This window comes from Rhinolophus hipposideros (genome assembly GCF_964194185.1).
Source record: "Rhinolophus hipposideros genome assembly, chromosome: 21".
Classification (NCBI taxonomy): domain Eukaryota; kingdom Metazoa; phylum Chordata; class Mammalia; order Chiroptera; family Rhinolophidae; genus Rhinolophus; species Rhinolophus hipposideros.
Window position 1 is genome coordinate 45,997,011 of NC_138067.1, and position 26,735 is coordinate 46,023,745.

Below are 26,735 nucleotides of genomic sequence, written 5' to 3' on the forward strand. Positions count from 1 at the left end.
CTCACTGGTGGGAACCGGTACACAGAGAAGAGCCAGTCCTGGACTCTCATGACAAGGACTCTGATACAGGTGGCGTTGGGGGAAGGAGCCCCGAGGAGCCCCGAGACAGGGCCTGCCCTGGTGGAATCAGGAACTCTTGCAAGAAGCAGTAGCTGAACTGAGTCCTGAAAGATGGAGAAGAATTTCTCAGGCCGAAAGGAAAGTTCCTGGCAGAGAGAACGGTCCTGAGGGTGGGCGCTGGACCACAGGAAAAGCTCTGGTTTACTGGGCTCGGCGCTCAGACACATGCTCTGTTTGCTCCTCGCTTAACCTCGCTGAGAAGTGGAGAGAAGATGAGCAGCATTGTGTCAGCAGGGTGGTCTCATTCACCAGCGTCCTACACCACGTAAAGGGCAAAAGTGGGACTTAGGTGCTCTGTCATCCGACCTGGGCCTGTGCCTTGAGCTCTGTGTCAGCCCAGGTGCAGGGTCGGGGAGCTATGAGCATTGACAATTTGAGGAAGTGGAGCGAGGCTGCTTGTTCCCAGCTTGGGTTACTGAAGGACTGGGGTCAGTCTTCGGATGGGACTGCAACAGAGTCTATCTTGGTCCCACAGACACCATCTACGATGAGGATGAGGTCCTGTTGGCCCTGGCGGAACAGCTGGGAACCTTCACCACTCTGGTGGGAGGCCCCGAGTACGTGCACTGCCTGCTGGTGAGTCTGAAAGGTGGGGAGGTCCCCTTGCTCGTCCCTTAGGGGTCAGACCCATGGTTCTGCCAGCCAGGGGCAGGGAGGGGAAAGTAGGAAAGGCTGGGGGTCACCTAAGAACAGATTGGCCTTAGACATCCACTTTAATCCAGCAAGTCAGTAGTTGTGTTCAATGCAGCGATACTGAAAATGCAGTTGTCTTACCATCACTGGGCACCTGCCTGACCGGTGCCAGTCCCTACCGGGCACTCTACCTATAGGGCTTTGTGCTGGAAGTCAGGCTGGCTTCTACTTAGTATTTGCTGTGTGACTTAGAAGAGTTACTTAACCTCTCTCCGTGCTATACTTTCCTCAACTGGGAGTCATTAAAACCCATCTTTATAATCAACTTGAGAAGCTCTTAGCATAGTACTTAGCACATAGTAACTACTAACAGGGATTAGCTGCGATTGTCATGGTACTGTATGTTACGTAGTCATGCCCATCCTTTGAGGTAGGGAGGGTTCCCTTTTTACAGATGAGCCACCTGGAGCGCTGAGAGGTTGAGCATCTTGTCCAAGGTCACATGGCTAGTAAGTGGCAGAGCTGGGATTCCAGGTGTGTCCATTTGACTCTCCCAAGGCCCCTACCCCACTGCCTGCCTGTCTGAGCCTATGCTGGGTGATGGCCGGGACAGAGGTGGGTCAGATACTAACAGTAACTGCTGATGGGGAGAAGAGAAGGGAGGACTCTAGTCCTGTGATCTGGGAAGAAAGAGCCTTAGAGGTGGCCCCGGCCCTTGGTTTTCTGTGGTCCTCAGACACCTGGGGCACTGCGCCTGCCTTTTTTCCCAATAATCCTGTGTTTCATTGCTTCTGAAGACACACTTCATACTTTGGCTTTCACATTTAATGGTGTCTTACAAGTTTCGTCAGCAGCCTTTCTTTTGTGGTATATAAAATAATGTGCTGCTTATAATCATTGGGATCTTGGATTTCAGCAAATATGGTAGTTTGGTTTCTCCCAAACAGCTTTAAATCTAAGGAACTTTGAGAATTGCCATTCATTGCTGTTATCTGAGCTTTCATCTGTGCGTATATGTATAATTTGTGTGTGCATACACACAGAAAGTTGTAGATGAGATCGTTTACATTTTACACAGAACTTGGCTGCTTAGCATGGGGACCGTGCGATCTGGGGACTAGCCTGAAACGGGTCCCTCGAACTTCATGAACAATCTGCAGCCCTGGCCATTTGTCAGTTTTTCTGAGGAGAGAGTTCCTAGCTTTCAGCAGCTTGTCAGAGGACTCATGCAGAAAACACTGCTAAGAATCTCAGGGCTCGCAAACAGGGTGGGGACTCTGGCTCACTGGGGAGCTGGCACTAGAACCCAGGGGTCCTTCCCCCACCAGCGCAGTGTCTTCCGACAGAGCATTCTCAGCGAGGGGAACCCCAGTCATCCCACCCCCACTGGGACTGGTGTCGGTGGCTTTCATGTCAGCCAGCGGACATATCCTGGGCCCTCTGGGCTGGGTAGGCTGGGAACCTGGAGATGAGTCAGTTCAGAATAGTAAAAGCTCTCGCAGGGCATGTTCCAGGTGCCCGAGGCACAGTAATCCATCGCATCCCACAGCAACTGTGTGAGACACACACTGATATTAGTTTAGCTCCAGTACACACGTGAGGAACTGAGGCACAGGCTGATTTAAGTGAATTGCCTGAGCGAGGAAGAGGCAGAACCAGGGCCAGGATTTGAATCCAGGTTCCTGCCTCAACCACTACCGCTCCTCCAGTTGCTCCACAAGCTGATCAGAGCTGGGAAAGTGGGAAGCCGGGGCCCTTAGAAGCCAGAGGACACACCTAACCCAGTTTAGGTGGGATGGGGAGCTGTCAAGAAAGGCCTCCTGGAAGATGAGGCAGTTAAGCTGGATTTTGACAAGTTAGGAAATGGAAAACGGCTGTTGTGCAGTTTGTCCATTCCACACACATGAGCCAGGACTGTGGGCTGTGGGAACCCAGAGGTGCGTCTGGGCTGACCAGGCCTTTGGCCTCTGCTATGGTGAAATAGGGTTGATTTTGCAGGGACCCCTGTGGCTTCAGCGACAGGACTATTTCTGTATCAACAGCTCTTCACCCTTTTGGAATGGTGGATCCCTTTGAGAGTAACAAGAACTCCAGCGGGATCCTCTCCTCATGAGAGAACAGATGATTTTAGGAGGTTCACACCTCTCCCCCTCTTCAGCATAGTCTCACGTTTGAGAACCCTGCCCTCCATCCTTCACAGAAGGCCCCTCTGTCTTCACTGTGCCAAAACACCACTTGGCGTGTCCTGAACACACACCTTCATGGACCCAGCCCCAGATCCCGCTTCTTCAGGTGTGTGCTGGGAGAGGCCTCCCAGGTGAGCCTGCTATGGGCTGTCTGGGCACTGGCCTACGGGAACCTGTCCCTGCAGTGACCCCCTGGGGCCCAGACCCTTGGGTGACATAACTACAGTTCCGCCTCGGTCCCCAGGCCTGTTACGACAGATTACCGTTAAGTTCCACTTACAGTGACGTGGTAAATACTGATGGAGTGCGTCTGTGTGCTAGTCCTCGCAGAGCCCAGTGACACCACACCTTCCACGGTACTCCTGTGAGCCGATCCTGAACCCAAAACCCCATGATACATAGCATGACCCTACGACGGAGGCCTCACACTGGGGGTCCCCAGGGCAGCATAGTGTTACCTTCGAGTCATTGCCAACCTTTTGTAAAAAGGAATTTTTTAAAATTCTTTTTTTTTTTTAATTTTCTCATTATGGTAAAATAAACAGAACATTAACCATTTTTCACCATGTTTTAAATGTGCAGTTTTGTGGCGTAAGTACATTTTGTTGTAGTCATCACCACCATCCATCTCCAGATCTTTTTCATTTTCTCAAACTGAAACTCTGTCCCCATTAACCACTAACTCCGCCTGCCCCCTAGCCCTGCACTCAGCAAGCACCATTCTACCTTCTATGAATCTGGTTACTCTCGGTATCGCATATACAGGAGTCATACGACGTGGTCTTTTGTGACTGGCTTATTTCATTTAGCATGATATTGTCAAGGTCCATCCAGGTTGGAATAACGTGTTCAATGAGATTTTTCACATATAAAAATCTGGCCCTTTTGGCAACTTTTGGAAAACCGGATTTGCTTTCACCAGTTGCGTTCCCCTATGGTGACGGTGATGAGCTGGGAAGCAGCTGTCCTCCCTAGGCGACATGCTTCTTTCTGCTGTCCCCGCCTGTCACCTTTGCTCAGTGCTTCATTCTGTTACCTGTCTGGGCCCTGGCAGCATTTCCCTTTGTGATTTCTTTCTGCCTTCTACCTCTCAGGCCAAGCTGGACTTCAGGCTACAAACCGCCATACTTTTATTTGAACAGATTAGGATAGATGAAGTCTCCTTTCATTAGGTCAGTGATTACTGAGGTCTGCCCTATGCTAGGAGCTCTGTTGGGCTCTGGAGAAATAACGGAGAGCCAATCAGGTGTCCCTCCAGGCTTCATACTGACAACCCAGTAAGCAGCCCCGAGCGCCAGGGCCCCTCACTAATGTGAGCCCCTGGTGCAGTCGCCTGTCAGAAACCACGGCTGTGCTTTTTGACCCTTGGAGGCCCTGGAGCCAGGTGATTGGGTTTAGGTCCTGGCATGTAGCTCTTCCTAGCCTGGGCAGGTGGCTTAGCCTCTCAGTGCCTCAGTTCCCTCTTTAAAGTGAGGACTGGAACAGGGCATACTTCATAGGAGTCAGTTAAAACCAGCACCCCCAGAGCTGTGTGACACAGTGACCATGCTCCAATCAATGTCAGTGATGATTTTTGCACTTTGAAAAGCTTGTGACAGCTGCGGTCCTCTGTTCAGAAAGTGACATGTATAATTTTGAGGTTCATGGACCCACCCCACTGAAGCTCTTTCAAGGACCTCTAATTGAGGTTCATTGTGGCTCTTCAGGGAAGGCACGCTGGGTGAAGGCTGGAATGGGGTGATCAGACAAGATGTCTCAGAGGAAATGAATCCATGAAGGGGCTCTCGGTAGTGTTCTGGGGCTGGGGGTGGTGGGAAGAGAGCTGTCCAGTGACCTCGCACTCTGTGCCACAGCCACCCCTGGAATCGCTGGCTACGGTGGAGGAGACAGTGGTGCGAGACAAGGCGGTGGAGTCCTTGCGGGCCATCTCGCACGAGCACTCGCCCTCTGACCTGGAGGCCCACTTCGTGCCACTGGTGAAGCGGCTGGCGGGTGGCGACTGGTTCACCTCCCGCACCTCGGCCTGCGGCCTCTTCTCCGTCTGCTACCCCCGCGTGTCCAGTGCCGTTAAGGCAGAACTTCGACAGTAAGTCCCAGCCCCTGGCCCTGAGAAGCTCAGCCTCCCTTCAGCTTGGTCCCCTTCTCTCAAGCCTCAGCCCTTTTAGGGCTCCCCAGGTCCCAGACACCCTGGAGCTCTCCAAGCCCCCTACCCCTTTCACACTCCTTGGAGAGGCTGTGTCACTAAGGGCCTAGTCTCCAGTCTAGGTGCTCTTTTGCTCATTTAGGATATGGAGATAATGATAGTTCCTTCTTCCCATTGGTTGTGAGGATTTAAAAGAATTACCACACATAAAGTGCTTAGAACAGTACCTGGCACATAAAAGCTCTCGACAAGTCCTCTGGGGTGCTATCTTAGGCCTGCCCCAGGTCCAGAACCTTCAGCAGATACACTGTCTTGGTTCGGCCTCCTCCACCTTCCTCCCCGTTGGCATGGTACCCCAGGGAATTCCTTGTATGCAAAACTTGCCTCCGGAAGAATGAATAAAAATGTTTTTGATGGGATTAGTGTCCCGTTAACATGTGTTTCTTCCCCTCACTCTGGACTTCTGTCCATCCACCAACTTCGATTATTGAGCAGCCAGCCCAGGCCCTGAGCCCTTGCTCATCCAGAGCACTGGTCTACACGGCCCACATGTGATTAGAGATCTGTGTTCAGCCCCTGCATCTCCATCTGGAGCAGTTGCTGCTGAAAAGTAAAATCTTTGGCCCCAGACCACCGTCTCAGCTAAGCAGTTTTATGTGGTCATAATATAATCAGCACCTACTGTTCTCTACAGACTTATTATGTGTAGGCAGGCTGTTCCGTGCTCACACACGTCGCCTCATTGAAACCTCACGATGACCCTGTGGAATAAGGTGCTATCACTATCAGCTCCATTATACAGGCCTGGGAAGACGCAGAGTGGTGTCATCATTTGCCCAAGGCCGCCAGGCAAAGTCAGTACCCCCAGAGTCTGTGCGTGTTCCTCTCTGCCACACTGCCTGCTGCCCTGGCTTCCCAGCGATTCCTTCTGAGCCCATCCCGACCCCTAGGTACTTCCGGAACCTGTGCTCAGATGACACCCCCATGGTGCGGCGGGCCGCAGCCTCCAAGCTGGGGGAATTCGCCAAGGTGCTGGAGCTGGACAACGTCAAGAGTGAGATCATCCCCATGTTCTCCAACCTGGCCTCTGATGAGCAGGTGGGTTCTGTTCCCCGCCCTCCCACTGCCAGACCTGGCGTCTGAAAGGGACTCTCAGCACTAACCAAGCATCTGCTGCCCTCTCCCTGCTCTGACCCTCTCCCCAGGACTCGGTGCGGCTGCTGGCAGTGGAGGCGTGCGTGAATATCGCCCAGCTCCTGCCCCAGGAGGACCTGGAGGCCCTGGTCATGCCCACCCTGCGCCAGGCTGCTGAGGATAAGTCCTGGCGTGTCCGTTATATGGTGGCCGACAAGTTCACAGAGGTAGGTGAGGGAACATTGATAGTGTCTCACAGATAGGGAAACTGAGGCCCTCAGTGGGAGGGGTGGGCCCATATAGGAGCTGGGGAAGGGGTGGGCAGGGCGTGTGTAGGAGCTGGGGGAGGGGCGGGGCACTGTGGGGTGGGGGCTGGTGCCATCCAGTGGACTGCGGGATCTTTTTTTTTTTCTTTTCTTTTTATTTATTTATTTATTAGTTTCAGGTGTACAAGACAAGGTAATACTTAGACGTTCATCATTTATATCCCTCACACTGTGAACCCCCCTCCCCCCATCCACTATCCCTCCGACCTCACACTGAGCCATCACATTATATATATAAAATTATAGTTGGCATTCATTAATGTTTAGCTTCTGGTGTACAATGCCATGATCAGGCATCCACATTATCTCTGAGGTAGTCTCCCAAATAGGACGCATGTCCATCAGATACCCAACAAAATCTTTACAACATTATTGAATAAGTTCCCCAAATTAATTTTCAAAAAACCCTGAGGCTATCTTGTGGTTACCAGCTGCTTCCTAATCCCTTCACCTTTCCCCTTATCCCCAACCCCCCACCCCCATCTAACAACTCTCGGTTTTTTCTTTGTGTCCCCAAAACTGTTTCTGATTAGTTCATTCACATAGTCTTTTCTTTAGATTCCATATATAAGTGAGATCATATGGTACTTGTCTTTCTCTTTCTGACTTATTTCACTTAACATAATGTTCTCTAGATCCATCCATGTTGCTGCAAATGATAAGATTTCTTTCTTCTTTATGGCTGCGTAATACTCCATTGTATAAATGTACCACAGCTTCTTAATCCAGTCGTCTACCGATGGGCATTTCGGTTGTTTCCATATCTTGGCTATTGTGTAAAGTGCTGCAATAAACATAGGAGTGCATACAGATTTTTGAATTGGAGTTTTGGATTTCTCCGGGTAGATGCCTAGGAGTAGAATTACTGGATCATAGGGTAGTTCCAATTTCAGATTCCTGAGATACCTCCATACTGTTTTCCATAGTGGCTGCACTAATCTGCAATCCCACCAACAGTGCACTAGCGTTCCCTTTTCTCCACATCCGCTCCAGCATTTGTTGTTTGTTGATTTATTGATGATAGCCATTTTGACTGGAGTGAGGCGGTATCTCATTGTGGTTTTTATTTGCATTTCTCTGATGGTTAGTGAGGTTGAGCATTTCTTCATATGTCTTCTTGCCTTCTGTATGTCCTTTTTAGAAAAATGTCTCCTCAAGTCCTCTGCCCATTTTTTAATTGGGTTGTTTGTTTCTTTGGAGTTGAGTTGAGTAAGTTTTTTATAGATTTGTGATATTAATCCCTTATCAGATATATCATTGGCAAATATCTTTTCCCATTCAGTAGGATCCCTTTTTGTTTTATTGATGGTTTCCTTTGCTGTGAAAAACTTTTTAGTTTGATGTAATCCTACATGTTTATTTTTTCTCTTATTTCCCTCGCGCGAGGGGATGACTGCGGGATCTTTGATATCCAGGTGGACCTTACTTCACGTGCCAACCCTGGTTGGTTAATAGTGGCAAATTGAAGTGCTGTGTTGAGAAGGATTCTGAGTTCTAAGGGTCAAGTTCTGTGGGAGAGAAGCCACAGGAGCAGAGAAGGGTAGCACGTGTGTGTTCCTGATCTAATCTAACGTTTTCCCCTTTGACAGAAGGGTTGATGTAGCCTGTGAGTTGGCTGGGGCTGTAGTAACAAAGTAGCACACACTGGGTGTACTTTACTTCCTTACAGTTCTGGAGGCTACAAGTCCCCTGGGTGGATTTTCTGCAGCCGCTCTCCTCGGCTGTCTTCTCCCCATGTCTTCACATGGTCTTTTCTCTGCATGTCTGTGTCCTAAGCTCCCCTTATAAGGACCCCAGTCCTTTTGGATTAGGGCCTACCCCAATGACCTCGTTGCACTTGAATCAACTCTTTAAAGCCCCTGTCTTCAAATACAGTCACATACTGATGTGGTCAGGACTTCAACATGAATCTTGGGGTGGCACACAGTTTAGCCCATCACCCCGCCCAAAAGTTTGACTGGCCGGAGTGACAGCACCAGGCATTCCGAATGGGGCCAAGACCCCACATCTCTAACTCCTAGGACAGTGCTCTTCCCATGAGAACCCCGATTTGCTCATGCCCTCAGCATGTTTGTGGAGCATCAGCTCTTCGCTAGGTGCTGGGCGTGCCGTGAATTCAGCACATTCCCAACCTTCAAGGCGCGGGTGGCCTGAGACGGTCCAGTGAAATAAACTTAATAGCCAGGTGTCACGTGCTGGGGCCAGCAGGCGAATGTGGGGTAGAGGTGTATGTGAGGAGAGGAGGTGGTGCTGCAGCTGGTTCTAGATGAGTGGGTGAGAGCTGGGGTAGGAACTGTGATCTAGCAAAACGGCAGCATGTGCAAAGGACCCAGGGAGGAGAGAGCCAGTGCAAATGGGAACATTCAGGGCTGGCTCTTGGGGAGCCCATGAGAGAAAAAGCAGGAGAGATGGGTAGGGTCTGATCAGAGAGGCCTTGGTACCATTCTGCCCTGTGGCTCCCTTTTCCTGTGATGATGCATTTTTCCTCTGGTGTTTGGAAGCACTCGGAGCCTCTGGATGGCATTTCTGAGGCCCATCCGTTTTCACTGTGAAAGTGTTAGCAGGGCATGGCTGTGTCCGGGATCCTCAGTGCCATGGTGACGGAGGATTCTTCTCATCCTTGGCTCATGGACAGCATGACCTGGATTATACTGGGGTTTAGATAAAAGCTCCATGTGGGCAGGGACATTAGGCTATTAAAACATTGCTTGGCACACAGTAGACACTCAGTAAATATGTGTTATGTGAAGACAAGGCAACATTTGGCCAGGATAGCATTAGGCCCTACATAAATCAAAGTGAGAACCACTGTATCATCAGAATGTTTTTTGATCAGGTAAAAGAAAACCTGGCCCAAACAGGCTGAGCAGTATGGAAGTCTGTAGTCGTTTTTAACGCAGGTACCACCACCACGTGGTAGGTACCTTGGCAATCCTCATTTTGCTTTTCTGGAAATGAGATCAGAGATGTAAAGTGACTCGTCCAAGGTCAGTCAATAAGTAAGAGTAAGAATTTGAGCCAGGCAGTTGGACTGCAGTCACACCTGTGATTATAGCCCTACCCAGCCCAACTCAGCACCACACAGTGAGGAAACTGAGGCTCAGACACTTTCCTGGGGTCACCCCATGATGCTGGCATTAGATCTCAGCCATGATTCCAAAGGCCATACTCTTTCCCCTAATTCTGATGTCTTTAACTTTGAATTTGGTCTCATTCGCCTAGAGTACCTGCCAAGCCCTCTCACTCCCCTGCCACCTTTTCTACAGCTCCAGAAAGCTGTGGGGCCTGAGATCACCAAGACGGATCTGGTCCCCGCCTTCCAGAACCTAATGAAAGACTGTGAGGCCGAGGTGAGGGCCGCAGCCTCCCACAAGGTCAAAGGTTGGTGCTGGCGACCAGAACAGCAAGTGGGTGGGTGTCCAAGGGGCTGAGGTGGAACCAAGACATCAGGTCTCACCTCCCGCTGCCTCCCTTCCCCCATCTACAGAGTTCTGTGAGAATCTCTCAGCTGACTGCCGGGAGAACGTGATCATGACCCAGATCTTGCCCTGCATCAAGGTGACGGGGACCTGGCGGGAGGAATGGGGCAGACTTGAGCCTGCCAAAAAGAAGGGGTAGATGGGGCTCTAGGGACAGCCAGGTGTAAACTGCGTTCCCGGACTTCTAGGACCTGGCAGCCTTGTGCTTGAAGCAGTGGGGGTTCTGAGTATAGGCAAAGTCTGAGGCTAGGGGCTGAGCTTGGAGGTGGGAGTGCTTCCCCCTCAAAGGTCCCTGAGTCCTCTCATCCAGAAAGCTTTGGGATTGTGGTAGAGGCTGCCGGTGCGGGGGTCACTGAACTCAAAGCAGGTGGGACATATAAGGAACTATAGTTCTCTCTGTAGTGTAAGCCATCCCCTGCTCCATGAATGACAAGGGCAAAAGCAGGCTGTGTCTGAGGCTTTGTAGGAGTTGAAGCATACCTAGCCGCTGCTAACTGTGGCTCCCCCTTCCTTCTCCCTCCCAGGAGCTGGTGTCAGACGCCAACCAACATGTCAAGTCAGCCCTGGCCTCGGTCATCATGGGCCTCTCTCCCATCCTGGGCAAAGACAACACCATCGAGCACCTCCTGCCCCTCTTCCTGGCTCAGCTGAAGGATGAGGTAAGAGCTCCGGGTAGGCTCTGAGCCCTGGCTTTGCAGAGGTACCTGCTGGGTCAGCTGCTTTCCCATACAGGCCAGGAATCTCCTAGAATCTCCACAGACACCTAGCTCTCCAGTAAGTTGAGTGTTTATGGGCATGATGGACTGTACAGTCACTCACTCGTTGGTTAGGCAGTTGTCTTGTGTGCCCTTACGTGCTGGTCCTTTTCTTGGGCATCAGGGATACCCCAAAAAATCAGAGACCTTTACATACTGGAAGTGGAAAGAGACAGAAGGTGATACCATGATTCCATGATCATACAGACAGTGTGATATCTTTATGTTTATTACAGTAAGGCCAAGAGGCTTTAATAGAGACCCCAAAATACACTGGCCTAAATAAGAAAGAATGATTTCTCACAGTAGTCCAGAGTTGGGCAGGCCCTTCGACAAGGGTTAGCCCTGCTTGCCTGAGTGTCCTCCAGTTCTGAGGTGCTGCTGATTTTCACCACCTCCCGGCCAGCATGAAGGGAAGGCACAGACAGTAGCAGGCCTGGTCCTCTGAGCAAGGGCCAAAAGAGGGCACCCATCAGCCTGCTCAAACCCCCTAGAACCATTGGCCAGAGCCAGTTCCATGAGCACCCCTAGCTGCTTAGTGGGCTTGGAGTACAAAAGACGAGAGAGCGCTGGGCGATGGCTAGAGAGGTCACATAACAGGTGACAGCCAAGGAAAGAGTATGGGTTTGAATCTGCATGGAGGGAGGAGTTGGAGTAGATGTGGGTGTCAGGAAGGAGCCCTGTGGCTAGTGTCAAAGAAAGATGGAAGTGCAGCAGCCAGGGAGGTGCAGGGTCACCAGTTGTCCTCTCCCAGTGGGGTCACACGGACAGCACTTAAATCTACCACTAATGGCGTGTGACACCACCCACGAAGTACTGCCAACCAGGGAAGCTCACCGAACCTGGGTTTCCAGGAATTTATTGGGGATTGGTCGCATAGACCTGGAATGGAGCCACCCACATGGCTGACCATAAGTTCTCTGTCCCTAGCCCCTTCAACTGAGACTGCTGGCCCTGGGCCCCCATCATAATCACGTTGTTGGCATTGTCTACCTGGCAGGGCCCGAGGCCCCAAGTAAACAGCGCTCTTACCACACAGGATATTCCAGGGGCTTCGAGGTCATCTCCCAGGAGCCGGGCAAGGGTCAGTCGTTTGGGATGTGTGGAGTGAACAAACCAAGCCTGCTGAGTGTCCCTTAACTGCACTGCACTCTGGCTACTTGGTTCATGATTCATTTCTTACTTGGTTCAAGGTAGAAAGGACTAGCCAGTGGTATGTGCCATCCAGGAATACGTGACATAGGACAAGCATCTAGTAGGGCTCCTGTTTTAATTAACAAGAAGTAATTGTATTGATGATGGACCTTTTCTTAGAAGTGGCTTCACATGCTTTCTGGAAGTAGGTGAGGTGTGCGTGTATGCATTGTAAGTCAGTACTCATAATGGTAGTCAACAGGAAGTTAGTTATTCCATTGTTCATTCTTTCAGAAATGTACTGAGCACCTAAGACTGCTGGGTACTGGAGACAGAAGGATGAATGAGACGTGCTCGGAGACTAGCAGAGAGAATACAGGTCATAGAAATGAGAATGATAAGCTCGCACGTGTTAAGCCGTTGTAGATCAGACCCGGGACAGGCACTTGAATAGCTTCAACCACCTTCTGAGGTTAGATGGGTGGCTCCATGTCACAGATTGATATCCAGGCAGGTTAAGTCGCATGCCACAGGGCTCAGCTAGCAAGCAGACTGGGATTATTACGTCTCTTTTTTCCAGCGCTCCGTATTTTCGCACTGATTCCTGCAAGTTCTTCACAGTGGCTAAACATTTCTTGTGCTCTGTTACAAGATTGGAAAAGCTACTTCACTTGATAATCCATGTTGCTTGTTTTGCATGTGCCTCTGATGGGCGCCCAGGCCCGGGAGCTGGGCGTGGGCAGTAGTAGGTCCTCAGGAGGTGTTTGTTACAGAGTCGGTGCTGGCTCGGTTGCCGTGTGCAGTGCGTTCTCACAGAACCCTCCCGTCCTCTCCTCAGTGCCCGGAGGTGCGGCTGAACATCATCTCCAACCTCGACTGCGTCAATGAGGTGATCGGCATCCGGCAGCTGTCCCAGTCCCTGCTTCCCGCCATCGTGGAGCTGGCTGAAGATGCCAAGTGGCGGGTGCGGTTGGCCATCATTGAGTACATGCCCCTGCTGGCTGGACAGCTGGTGAGTGAGGAGGCCAGGGGCCAGGCACGCTGCCCCAGGGAGGTACTGCCTGGGTCTAGTCATAGTGCACTGTGACTAGCTGTGCCGGGTAACTGCAGGCTGGGAGGACTGTCTGGGGAGTGACACAGGACATGGGGTCCTAAGAGATGAATGGAACTCGATTAGAAAGAGAAGAGGAAAGGAGCCACTCGGGTGAAGTTGAGAAGTGGCTGTTTGTGTCTGTGTCTGTCTGGGCGTGGGGCTTTGCTGAAAACTACCCCATCTTCCTAATCCCTAACGTCCTTTTCTCCTGTAGGGGGTGGAGTTCTTTGATGAAAAACTCAACTCCTTGTGCATGGCCTGGCTTGTGGATCACGGTGAGTACCCCCAGCTGGCTGGGGGAGGAGATCGGGTCTTCAGGAAGGATGGGTGGCAGATTGCCTGGGGCTGGTGCAGAGAGTGGTGGAGGTTGGAGTCATCTCCCGTGGCACCAGATGCGCATGTGGACCAATTCCCTTGCTTTTTAGAATCCCAGAGAAGTATACGGTAGGAGGGAGACAAAACAGATCACCCAGGGAATGCCTGGGAGAGTGGAGAGTCCGGGGACTGCTGAGCACCCAGTCCTAGGTTTGAATCCCACCTCCTGGTCACACTCCTGTGAAATATGGGACTTCTTATCCCAGTGTTTCAGGGCCACTGTGAGAAATGCTCATTGCTTTCACTAGAGAGATAAAAATAAAAGTTAACGTTCATCTGTCTCAGGCATTGTTCCAGGTGGTACTAAATCATTTGCTTGGGTACATCACTTCTTGGAGCCCATTTGCCTATCTGTAAAGTGAGACCAATACTAGAACCTGTGTCTTGGAGCTGTTGAGAGGATATTGCATGAAAAGTAAAGCTTACAGCTCGCGCGTAGAGAGCGCTTTCATCCTCTGGAGTTCCTGGTTCACCTGTGGCCTGGGACCTGGGGGCTCAGAGGCAGTAGTGAGCGTGACTGTCTCCATCCTCCCCACCCCTGCATCAGTCCTTCACCTCCTGAATTCCTGCCTCCCCCTTGCCCTTCTGCAGTCTATGCTATCCGCGAGGCAGCCACCAGCAACTTGAAGAAGCTGGTGGAGAAGTTTGGAAAGGAGTGGGCCCATGCCACTATCATCCCCAAGGTTTTGGCCATGTCTGGAGACCCCAACTACCTGCACCGCATGACTACACTCTTCTGCATCAATGTGAGTACTCCCGCCTGCCCACCAGCTTGTCCTTGGGAACTGGGCATGCCTGGGAGAGGAGGAATGGCACAGGGTCCTCAAGGGAGACACCTGGCTTAGGAGTAGGGATGTGGTGGGGACCTGGGGTTGCAGGGATGAGGCCCCAGGGAGCTACGGGCCAGAGGTTGGGGCTCCCCCTTTCAGAGTCATAGGGCCTTTGGGGGCTGGGGACCTGCATGGTGGGAAACCCAGGGTAAGAGAGACTTGGCCTGTTGAAGCAATGACTGCCAAACCTTGCTGAGGTCCCTCTCCATCCCCACACATTTGTGGGTATATTTACTTACGATGGAATGGTTAACTGTACAGGCTCTAGAATCCGACCTGGTTTTTAATTGCCATATGTCAGCTCTGGACCTGGGGAAAAAATGACCTGAGTGCTAAGTGCTTCAGTTTTCTCACCTGTAAGGGATCTGTACTGGCAAGCACAGTACCCTAGTCATCAGGTTGTGACGATTCATCCGGCTGTACGTGGACAGGGCTTAGGACAGGACGTTATACAAAGCAAGTGCTCCTTTCTGGTCACCTCAGTAAACCACACAGAGAACTAGAAATGAAAGGATGGCATTTAAAAACAAATATAACTAAGTGTTCTGATCTTTTCTTCCCCTTCCTCACCTTGGAGACCACTGCACTAAGGAAGGGACCCTGGGGGTTAGGGATTAAGACCCACCCGCAGAGAAGGAAGGGACGTCTGAGGACGGGGAGATGGGACCGAAACCACCTGAGCTGGGCGTTTCCTGGGCAGGGAGATAGTGATGTGTGCAGGGTGTTAAGGGAGATGGGAACTTCAGGGGAATAAACTGTCCCCAGGGTGGGTTACCCTGGGCTGAGTCCCCATATTGCTCAGCTTCACCCTCAGGCCTGGTCATCACCGAGGTGGCCAGTCACAGGAAGTGGGAAATGGGAGTTAGCCAGGACCTTTGGATGGTCACCCCTGTGCCACTCACTGACTCCCAGGTGCTGTCTGAGGTCTGTGGGCAGGACATCACCACCAAGCACATGCTGCCCACGGTGCTGCGTATGGCTGGGGACCCTGTTGCCAACGTCCGCTTCAACGTGGCCAAGTCCCTGCAGAAGATAGGGCCCATCCTGGACAACAGGTGAGGCCGGGCCAGCCCTCTTGGTTCTTGGCATCCTGATCTTTGACCTTTGAAGGCAGAGCCTGGGGTTTGAGGCCCAGCACCACTCTTCACATGCTTGTCTCCTCCCATTCCCAAGGTCTTAGTGTATTCAGATGTAGAATGAGAATTGACACGGCCTACCTCACATAGTGGGTGAGGGAGAGAGGGTGACAGTTCTATATACTAGCGACAAATCATTAGAAAATTAACAAATACAAATATATGTATAAAGGCTGCCAAAAAAAGTATACACATTTTAGGAAAGGAAAAAAACTATTAAAATTGTAATACTCAGTATACACTGGTAACAAAAGATGAATACGAGTTACATTTGACTTCTACAATTACAAGAGGTTGCTCAAAGTCGTTACCATCAGTGTAATTTTAATACAGTTCTTTCCTTTCTTAAAATTTGTATGCAGGTTTTTGGCACCGTCTGTGTGTGTGTGTGTGTGTGTGTGAGAGAGAGATTTATAATTGCATCAAAACCATTAAATACCCAGGAATAAAGTTAAAAATGTGTAACACCTCAGTGAAAACTATGAAACATTGCTTTGGAGAACTTAAAGAAGACCTATATAATATTTATGGATGGGACAGTTTTCAAATTCATGTGTAGATTTAGTATAATCTCAGTCAAGGTCAACGGGTTCTTTAGTGGAAAATTGACAGGTCGATTCTAGAATTAACATGGAAATGCAAAGGTCTGAAATAGCCAAGGTGATCCTAAAGAAGAACAAAGTTGAAAGATTTATCCTACGAGATACCAAGAGTTACTATGACAGTGCAGTAATTAAAAAGTGAGGTGTTAGCACAACAGACCCGCAAGTGTGTAACAGCTGAAGCCACTGCATTCTGGAAAGGAAATGCGGGTATTTTCCATAGATGGGTCAGTTTGATAGGCATGTGGGGAAAAAAATTTTCCACCTCAGTGTGTAACAAATTAGAGATAACAGACTAGAATCAAGAATATTGAAAAAACACGATCCTAGAAGAAAATGTCAGAAAATATTTTAATATATTCAAGACTTATGGTAGGCACAGATTTGTTGAATAGCTCACCCCAGGAAAAGGTTGAAAAGTTTGCCCTCAGTAAAGTGAAGAACTTCATCCAGAGAACGTTGTGAGAGTGAAATAGCAAGCCCGCTGAGTGGGAGGACTTTTTTGAATACTTATTTCTGACAGGACCGACTTATTCAGAAGACTGTCTGCAAATCAGTAAGACAAAGAAACCCCAAGAAAGAGATAGGGAAAAAAAGACTCGAGCAGGCACGTAGATAAGATCTCCACGTACTAGACAATAAGCATATGCCAAGGTGCTCAACATCAGTGGCCATCGGGAAAGTGCAAATAAAAACACCCCAGAATGGCTAAACTTGAAAAAGCTCACAGTCATTTAGTTTTGGTAGATGGGCTGGAGCTCTCGTACATTGCAGGCAGGGCTGTAAATGGTAAATGGTTAAAAATCACTTTGGAAGCTGGTAGAATCTAGTGAAGCTAGTTGTACTTACCCGCTGTGAGCTGGCATGACCACTCCTGGCTATGTATCCAGGAGAAATGAGTGTTTATTTTTAACAGAAGAATGTTTGTGGTAGCCTAATTCATATTATCCCTGAAATGGAAACAACCCAGGTGCCTGTCAGCAGTACAGTGGGTAAGTTGTGGTTTATTCTTACAATGGAAGACCATTCCGTAATGAACAAACACTCCTGACTCAACAACATAGGTGAGAAGCACGGCCCAAGGGAACATACTTCATTTATATTAAATTAAAAAACAGACCACAGATCTGTATGATAGCAATGAGAATAGTGGTTATATGGGGGTAGGAGCTGTCATCTGGAAGGGTGTCTGATGTCTTCCTTGGCGTCTGTTCCAGAACAGAACTTCACACCTTTAGTGCCTCTGTGAAGTCCCCTTTCATTTCCCAAAACTATTGGCTATAGTGCACACAGGTTCCCCTGGGCTCCTGTAGGGCCAAGTCCTTCTCTGGCACTTGGCACTCCTGTGCTCCTGATCATCATTTGGGTCTGTGTCTCCTGGCCCAAGCTCCTCATGGGCAAGAACCAGGAGTGTTGGGTTTACCTCTGTTCACAGCTCATCCCAGTAGGCCTCAGTAAAAATGCAAAATCCATGAAATACATCCTCTGTCGCCCCTCAGAGACTGTGGGCCCTGTGACTCCCAGACCTCCCTGGGCCTGTTCTGGGCCTCAGAGCCATGGTGTGTGTGCATGCCTGTGTCTGTGTACACCTCTTGCCCGGGAGCCCTCTGCTTGCCTTATACCCCCAGCCCTGCCCAGCTCACCCTTTCCCTCACCTTCCCCTCCCAGCACGCTGCAGAGTGAAGTCAAGCCCATCCTAGAGAAGCTGACCCAGGACCAGGATGTCGATGTCAAATACTTTGCCCAGGAGGCCCTGAGTGGTAAGGCTTTGAGAACTTGGAGACCCCAGCGGGAGGAAGGATGGCTCAGCTGAGAGACCTGGGAGCAGCGGGTCCTGGCAGGGGAGATGTAAGAGTGGTTGTGGGCGGGGCTAGCAGTGGTTCTGACTCCCACCTGTTTCTGTTCCCCTAGTTCTGTCTCTTGCCTGATGCTGAAAGAGGAGCCAACGCCGACCTCTGGTGTCCACCCTTCCCTCAAATCCCTTCCCTTGGGAGATAGTGGGGGCCCTTTGGCTGTCACTTGCTGTGCATGGTCTGACCCCAGGCCCCTTCCCTTGGCACGGTTCTTCCTCTCCCCCAGACTGGGAGCCCAACTCCTCACTGTCCACCTCCCAAGTGGCTGGAGGGGCACAGGGTGGGACAGGGTGGTGGCCTTGGGAGGAAAGGAGACAGATGTGAGCATCCCAGGTCACCAGCTTCTGCTGCTGTCATGGGGACCCCTGCCCCATCTACTTCCCCACTTCCCTTTCTTCCGCCCTTCCCCCCCCCAGTGGTTTTTTTGTGTCAACTGTGCTGTTTTTATTTTGTTCCCCTTTTTTCCCTTTTCACAGAGAAATAAAGGTCTAGAAATAGCTGGTTTTCTGGTCTTAGTCACTAGCATGGAGGACGGGCTCCACATCAGGGTCTCTGCCCTTCTCCCTGGGGAAGCCCTGATTACTGGGTGTGGGATTTCCCTGGGAAGTACAGCTGGCCTCCAGGGTAGAGGGTCCACAAGTGTCTCTGGCCAGCAGAGTCCTGTGGTGTGCTTCACTTCCACAGACATTGGCTAAGTATATGGTGGTTAAGAGCAGGTGCCTTGGAACCAGACTGCTTGGGTCCAAATCCCAGTTCTTTCAGTTAATAGCTGTGTAACCATGAGTAGGTTACCCACCATCTCTGAACTCGATTTTATACTTTGTAAAATGGGGTCACAATAGAATCTAGACCACAGGGCCTCTTGTGAAAACTATTGGTACCTGTCAAGTGGGTAACAGTGCATAGCACACGAGAAGCAGCAGTCAGGGTTAGCTATAACTTGCCAGAGAACTCCAGTGCGCTGGGCCCTGCCCCTGAGGAGGTCTCAGGGTAATCAGGGCTATAACGGAGCAGGAAGGGAACTGGCAAGACAGAGGCAAGAACTAGTCCCTCAATATCTGTTCTCCCATTTCTTTACTAATAGAGATGACTGTCTGAATTTGAGGCATTTTCTCAGTTCCCTTGAAATTCGCTGTGGCGTGATGACTAAATTCTGGCCAATAACGTGAACAGAAGTAAGTGTTCCTTCTAGGAAGTGTTCTTAAGAAAGGAGATTCGCACCTTCTCCTTCCCACACTCTGTAGTGAGCAGATGGCCGGAGTGGGAACAGCCATCTGGGACCAGGGACTGATCTTAGTTAGCAGCGTAGGCCAAGCAAGGCAGCAGAACAGGATAGGAGGAGCGTAGTCCTCATGCTGTGAAGACTCACACTGGTATCGTTACCTGGGAGAGTTAAACTTTGAATGACTCTTCGCTTGGGGTTTCATCACTTGCAGGTCACCTTGAGTTCTAACTGATGCAGGGGCCAAAGAGCCCTGGAGAGAGGAGTGGAGACTTAATGGAAGGTGGGAAGTGTAAGATTTCACAGATGACGTGATACTTGAGTGGAATTTGGCTCAGCAGGGTGGTGGGGAAATTGATATTGGGTAGCAAGGTGATTTCACCAGCTCAGTCCTCATATTACTGAGTCCCCACTGTTTACTAGACCAGTTGGACCCTGGGGAAATGAGGGTGAAGGAGACGCTGTTCCTCCCTTTATTAACTTATTTAATGTTAGTTTCATAGGGTAGGCCCTGTGGTTTAAACTTGTTGTAGCCACACACTATCCCTGACACGATTGTACCTTTCCTAGGATACAAATATTTGAAAGACTTGAATGAATGAAGAATTCATGAGATAGGGAGATGGGGGACAATACAATCACTTTCAGCATGATGTTGAATATGCTAGCTTAGCAGGCAACCTACCAATAATTGTGGAAGGAACATTCAAATGAATGATCCATGATGTTTCGGTTACATTTACCTGTGTAACAACCCACCCCCAAAACATAGTGATTTAAAACAGTAAAAACATGGTTTCTCATAATTCTGCAGGCTGGGCTTGGCTCAGTTGGAAGATTCAGTTTGTGGTGTCTACTGGGTCTAAAATGTTCAAAATGACATTCACTCTCAGGCCTAAACTGAGGCCTGGTACAGGCTCTCTCCCCGTGTGGCCTCTCCAGTATGGCTGGACTTCTTTATCTGATAGCATATGGCTCCAAAGCAGTTTCCAAGAGAACAAGTCCCAATTGACAAGTGCTTTTCATGCCACTGCTTGCACCACAAGCCAAAATGAGCCACGTGGTCAAGCTGAGTCAGTGGAGGGGCCCCAGCAAGATGTGAAAACCTGCAGGCGTGGTTCAGTGGAGCTGCCAGTGTAAGAGTCTGCTACATGTGTTCCAGAGACAGACTTTGAGTTCTGTCTTAGCTTTGCTACTGACATGCAAACGCATCAACTGCACAAGGAGATGAGGCTGGTTCCAGAGTATTTAAAGCATTTTGGAGCAAGCTGAAGATTTATACTTTATCCTGAAAGGCAGAGGCAGTCACTGGGTTTTTTGGCAAAGATGTGACAGCGTCAGTATTAAACGGGGAGACGTGAGGACAGGAGACCTGGGAGGATTCTGGTCTAAATGAGAGGAGTTCTGAGCTGGAGCACGTACCATGGGGTGAGGGAGGTGGTGAGTAAAAAGAAAAACAGAAGAGGAATATTTTCAAGGAGACAGATTGGGACTTGATGACACCTGGATAAGAGGAGTGAAAGGAAGGATACAGTCACCTTGGCAACCAGGATTCAAGTCTTCCTGGCCTCGCCACTTCTCCCTGGGAAACATTCTTGGTTCCTGTAAGCCCACACATGCTTCAACATCTCCAACCTTTTGATTGTAACATGAACCTCTGCCTGCAAAGCTTTCCCTCCTCACTCCTCAGGTAAACAGAAGTAATTCAGAATGGAGAGTGGGAAAGTGAAACATGGAGGAGTGCAGGTGCGCACGGAGAAGTATTTAGCGGCCAGAGCCTGAAGAGCCTCCAAATGTCAGCGTGAAGAGCTTGAACTTGGTCCTAGGGGACAGGGTCCAATAAGACTTGGGAAGATTCTTCTGGGGTCAAATAGGGCCAGGAGACCAGGGAGGTGGCTGGAAGGTCCTGAAGGGTGAAGCCAGGGAAAGAGGACAGAAAGATTGAGGAAGTGGACTTGATGCCATTTCTCCTTTTCAAACCCCCAAGAAGTTACGCAAGGAGCGCTGGAAGGAAGGCCCTGTCCTCATATCTAATCAAAACATCTGAAGCTTCTATACATGCTTTGTCACTGGCCCTCCTGTCTGGAGGAAATCCCCACTCCACCCACTCCCTTTAGTCCTTCCCTGTGCAGCAGCTGTTTTCCAAATGGGGGAACAGACCCAGGATGTTTTGGGTGTGTGGTGTGGGCTCTTACAGACTGACCAGGTCAGAATTTCACAAATCTCTCCCAGAAGAAAAATACCTAACACTCGTAGCCTAAAATCCTCCTGTGGCCCAGCCAAGGAGGGCAAGGAGGACCTAAGCTGGTCCTACAGGCTCCATGAGGAAAAGCAGGACTGGCTAGTAGCACTGTAGGGAATACCGATCCTGATCTCTTAGTCATGGTGCAAAATGTAGAAATCACTGTTATGCTTTTTGGTGAATTATTAGGGGCAAAACCGGATCTGACCTGAGCTGCTGTAGTGACAAAACCTGACTTAGACTGCTATTTAGAGTTTTTATCTTCTTATATGGAATATATAGAGTATATTGAATTAGTAATCACAAAACTCCACAGAGAAAGTCCCAAGCCCAGATGGCTTCTCTGAATTCTGCCAAAACATTGAAAGAGTTAATACCAGTTCTTTACAAACTCTTCCAAGAAGTAGGAGAGGAAACACTTTTCAACTCACTCTGAGGCCAGCATTACCCTGATACCCAAACCAGACAGACACCAAATGAAAGAAATATGCAGATTATTATCTCTTACATAGATGCAAAAGTCCTCAGCAAAATAATAGCAATCCAAATCCAGCAACACAAAAATAATTATACACTATGACCAAGTGAAATTTATCCCAAGAATTCGAGTTTAGTTTAACATGAGAAAAATCAATGTAATATACCATATCCATACAATAAAAAACAAAACCTGCTTGATCATCTTAACATGCAGAAAAAGCATTTGACAAAATCCAATACCCTTTTGTGATAAGAAACAAACTAGGAATAGAAGGCAAGTTCTATAACCTGATAAAAGATACCTAAAAAAAAAACCCACAGCTAACATACTCAATGGTGAAATACTGGGTGCTTTCCACTTTGTATCAGGAACAAGACAAGGATGTTCACTCTTGCCACTTGTACCCAACATTGCACTGGAATTCTAACCAGAGTAATTAAACAAGAAAAACAAAAAGTATGCAGATTGGAAAGGAAGAAATAAAACTATTTTCACATGACATGATCTTGTATATAGGAAATGGGCCCAAAAAGGTTTCTGAGCTAATAAGTTTGGAGGATACAAAACAATACACAAAAATCATTTGTATTGCAGATAAGTGTTCAGGGAGAATGTGGAGAAACTAGACCCCTCTTACACTGCTGGTGGGAATGTAAAATGGTGTACCCACTTTGGAATACATTCTGGCAGTCCCACTGAGTTATCATTTTGCCCAGCAACTCTAGGTATATATCCAAAGATAATTAAAAACATGGCAACACAAGAACTTGTACACAAATATTTGTATCAGCATTATTCATAATAGCTGAAATCTGGAAACCACCCAAATGTCCATCAACTGATGAATGGACAAATAAAATGTGATCTATCCATAGAATGGATATTACTCATAGAATGGATATTAATAAAAATTAGTGAAGTATTGATACATGCTATAACATGGATGAACCTGGGGAACATTGTATTTAAGTGAAAGAAGCCAGACATAAAAGGACACATTGTAGGATTCCATTTATGTGAAATGTCCAGAACAGTCAACAGAGACAAAGTAGATTACATGGCTGGGTGGGACGGGGGGAGCAATGGTAAGTGACTGCTTTATGGATATGGGGTTTCTTTGGGGAGTCAATATACTGCACCACTCTGTAAAAACACTAAAAGCCACTTAATTTTACACTATAAAATGTATGGTATGTGAATTACATCTCAATGAAAAACCACTACCACCAAGCCCCATCCTACCTCCAAAACAGGCAGCAGATCCGATGTGGCCCACAGACTAGTTTCCAACCCCTGGTCCAGGTAAGGAGGTTTGTAAGAATAAAATGGAATTTTCTCTCCACAAAGTTAGTTACATGTACTATTTCTTTCAAGTGTTGTTTAGAAGAGTATTTTCTAGACCTGAATCGGCCTACATCTTGATCTTAGACTTCCCTCTCTCCAGACAGTGAGAAATAAATGTTTTTGATACCTACTGAGGCTTACGGGCCCGGTATTGGGTCAAATTTTGTAAATCTTTTTGTGTCATTGAATAGAATGTGTAGTCTGCAGATGTTGGAAGCAACATTCTATCTATATTCATTCCAAAGATCAAGTGTATTATTTGTTGGTAGGCAGACCTGCTATTTGTCTCAAAATTAATTCTGCTTTTTAAAAATTAATACTAAGGAAATTGTGCTAAACTGGCACTTTAATTGTAGAATTTCCTGCTTTCTCTTTCAATTCTGTAAATTACTTTGTATATTTTGAAGTCATGCTCATAGAGGCATAAAATGAAGACTTGGTATCTTGGTGAATTCGATCTTTTATCCTTATGAAACAAATTACCCTCTTTAGACAGAGAAGTACCTTTTTTCTTTGAAGTCGGTTCTCATACCAATATAGCTACACCAGCTTTCTTTTTTCAGTATTTACAGTGTGTTTTTCCCACCCTTTTACTTTCAAACTTTCAGCATCCTCAGGTTTTAGATATATCAATTGTAAATGGCAAATGAAATAAAGTGATGACCGTGCTTCATTAAAGTATATTGTTAGGAGCAGTTACTAGTCACTCTGGACTGCAGGTTCATCGTTCTACAAGCCTCACCCCTTCTCTAAGAGCTGAGGTGTACTGCTCTAGGCAGTCGAGTTCCCTGGATCCTGGAGCTCTGTCCGGGTGCAGCGATGGGTGGGGCCAGGATGAGCTGTGCTGCCATTTCTCTTCCCCTGCAGGCCTCAACCAGCAGCAGTGCCTCTAGTGGCTGTTGGTTGTCTCCAGAGGCTTCTTTCACAGCACAATTCACGAGAACCCCACACTAATACTGTCTTCCTTTTGATCACCCACTTTAGCTGAGGTTTGGTTTTGGCTCTGGTTTTTACCACCAGCGTCTCCACTCAGCCCTTGAGCTGCTTTGACCCAGACGACCTGGATGCAGATGAGTTTGAGCAGCCATGGCCTGCCTTTGGCTGCTTTAACATCAATGATCTAAGCAGAGGTACAAACAGAGCCCTGGGATCACTGTGCCCTCAACACAAGGAGGAGAGTTACCATGGCTCCCAAGCAGCTGAGGGTTACAAGGTGGCGCCTCATCCCTGATGAGTTCACATTGACGACAAGGTCCTGCATGTTGTCATCAGGCATGGATGGGAGGAAAGCACCAGCTTCATCTCCCCAAACAAGTGATGACAGGCCTGAAAACCACTTTGATGTTGTCTTTGCTCAAAGGCAAGTTCCGTGCACACTTCGGCAGGGATGCTCCAGTGTGTGATCTACAGTTTGCTGCCTAGCTACATGGATGTGGGACCTGGATTCGTTTTTATTTTTTTTTGGGGGGGGGGGATAAAGGAGGGGGCTGATTGTGGGCAGTGGTCAACGTGAAGGTGATGGTACCTGCATTCATTCCTACCAGATTGGCTATTGTTTTCCCCTCATTGCCCACTCATTCCACCCCAACCTCCTTCTCTGCCTCATTTTTCCTGAGGCCATACGAACCTTCCAATCATGAGCATCCCCATTGTTGCTAGAAGATTCTTTTGTACTGCAATGAAGTCATCGAGCTGGGCACCATGTAGAGGCTCCAGAGGAGGGGATCTCCTCTTTCCCATGGTGTCCATCTGGGAGGAGATAGCAGTGTCAAGTTCATTTTATTTCCTGACAGAGTAACATAGGACAGATCCTGACATTTCTACCTTGCCTTCTTCCTAGAATCCACATTTTAAAAAATTATAAATACGGTGGGTGCCAAAAAAATGTATACAAGTAGACACTTTCATCCTCATTGCTCAAGCAGTAGTTTGCTGTAATCAGAAGTGTCTGGACGCTGATAGTAACCACTCTGAGCACCTCTTGTAATTGTGGAAGTCCAATGTGACTTGTATTCATCTTTTGTTACCGGTATGAAGTATTACAATTTTAATAGCTTTCCTTTCTTAAAAATGTGTGTATATTTTTTCTTTTTTTTTTTTTTGGCACTCCTTTTTTCTTTGTCCCTCCACCCAATACCCTTCCAGTTTGTAAAGGATAGAATATATGAAGGTCTGCTTGGGGATATTTAAGGATGTAAACTTTCACAGTGACTTGGATACGTGCTTGGCCTTGGAAGGATTGGCTACCCTCTGAAGGATCAAGAAAACAACAGAATGAGGAGCCTGGCTTTCACCTTAGCAGCTGGGCCGAGCTCCAATCATCTAATCTCATACCAAGGACTGGCCCGGGCTCCTAGCCAGATCCGGGACCAGTTCCTTGTGTTGTTGACAGGTATGCTTATTGGCTCCTTGTTACTGTTGTTAGTGAAGTCCTTAAAACCCCAGGAGAACAAAGGCAGGCATGGTTGTTCCCCGCACCGCCTCTGCTGCTGCAAGATATTTCGCCCTGCTGATGAAGGGCCGGTGCTGCTTCTGTTTCTCTAATTGACTGGGCCCCGGTGGTATGATGATTTGCCTCCTTGCTTGTCAATGGTATGATGATATATTCTCCTAATCTCTGTCTTGTCTTACTGACTTTCGCTTTGTAATAAAACTCTTTATTTAACTCCTTCATCCCAGCTTGTGGTGGTGTGTCTTGTGTATCGAGCCTTGAAATTAAGCCTGTGCACAGCAATCGATAATACTTATTGATTCAGTTCTACTTCTGGACATTGATTATATTTTCTAAACTGCAACAACAACAAAAACCCAGTTTCCAGGAAAATCTTCCTATCCCTGTTCCTGAACCCCTCTGGAACGGTGCTGCCTTGTAAAGGGAGGGAGTGGGTAGTTTATTGTAGATGGTGTAAGAAAATGATCCAGTTTCATTCTTTTACATATGTCTCTCCAGTTTTCCCACACCATTTGTTGGAGACTATCTTTACCCCATTGTATATTCTTGCCTCCTTTGTCATAGATTAATTGATCATATGGGTGTGGGCTTATTTCTGGGTTCTATTCTGTTCCATTTACCCGTGTCTGTTTTTTTCCAGTACCGTGCTTTTAATTACTATGGCCTGATAGTAGAGTTTGATATCAGGTAGCCTGATCCCTCCAATTTTGTTCTTCTTTCTCAAGATTGCTGTGGCTATTGGTTCTTTTGTCCATATAAATTTTAGAATTCTTTGTTCCAGTTCTGTGAAAAATGCCATTGGTATTTTGATAGGGATTGCATTAAATCTATTGATTGCTTTGAGTAGTATGGACATTTTAATGATGTTAATTCTATCCAGGAGGACGGTATATCCATCCATTTATTTGTATTTTCAATTTCTTATACTTTTCCAAGTATAGGTCTTTTACCTCAGTAAAATTTCTTCCTAAGTATTTTATTTTTTGATGTATGTGTAAATGGTATTATTTTCTTAATTTCTCTTTCTGATTGTTATGGCGTATAAAAATGTAACCAATTTCTGAATATTAATTTTGTGTCCTGCAACATTGCTGAATTAATTTATAGATCTTTGGTGGACTTTTTAGGGTCCTCTATATATAGTGTCATGTCATCTGCCAATAATGAGTTTCACTTCCTTTCCAGTATGGATGTG

General features: G+C 48.1%; 1 protein-coding gene across 1 annotated transcript in view; it reads left to right on the plus strand.

The window, feature by feature from the left end:
• PPP2R1A (protein phosphatase 2 scaffold subunit Aalpha) overlaps positions 1-18,299 on the plus strand; it is a 32,846-nt gene extending 14,547 nt beyond the window's left edge. Inside the window, exons 3-15 of the mRNA XM_081033001.1 lie at positions 596-696; positions 4,793-5,025; positions 6,033-6,180; positions 6,288-6,443; positions 9,809-9,923; positions 10,030-10,100; positions 10,546-10,680; positions 12,749-12,922; positions 13,218-13,278; positions 13,970-14,124; positions 15,121-15,263; positions 17,615-17,706; positions 17,858-18,299. Coding sequence (XP_080889127.1) covers positions 596-696; positions 4,793-5,025; positions 6,033-6,180; positions 6,288-6,443; positions 9,809-9,923; positions 10,030-10,100; positions 10,546-10,680; positions 12,749-12,922; positions 13,218-13,278; positions 13,970-14,124; positions 15,121-15,263; positions 17,615-17,706; positions 17,858-17,874 — 1,601 coding nt within the window. The 3' untranslated portion in view covers positions 17,875-18,299. The remainder of the gene's footprint in view (positions 1-595; positions 697-4,792; positions 5,026-6,032; positions 6,181-6,287; positions 6,444-9,808; positions 9,924-10,029; positions 10,101-10,545; positions 10,681-12,748; positions 12,923-13,217; positions 13,279-13,969; positions 14,125-15,120; positions 15,264-17,614; positions 17,707-17,857) is intronic.
• Positions 18,300-26,735: the final 8,436 nt, after the last annotated feature.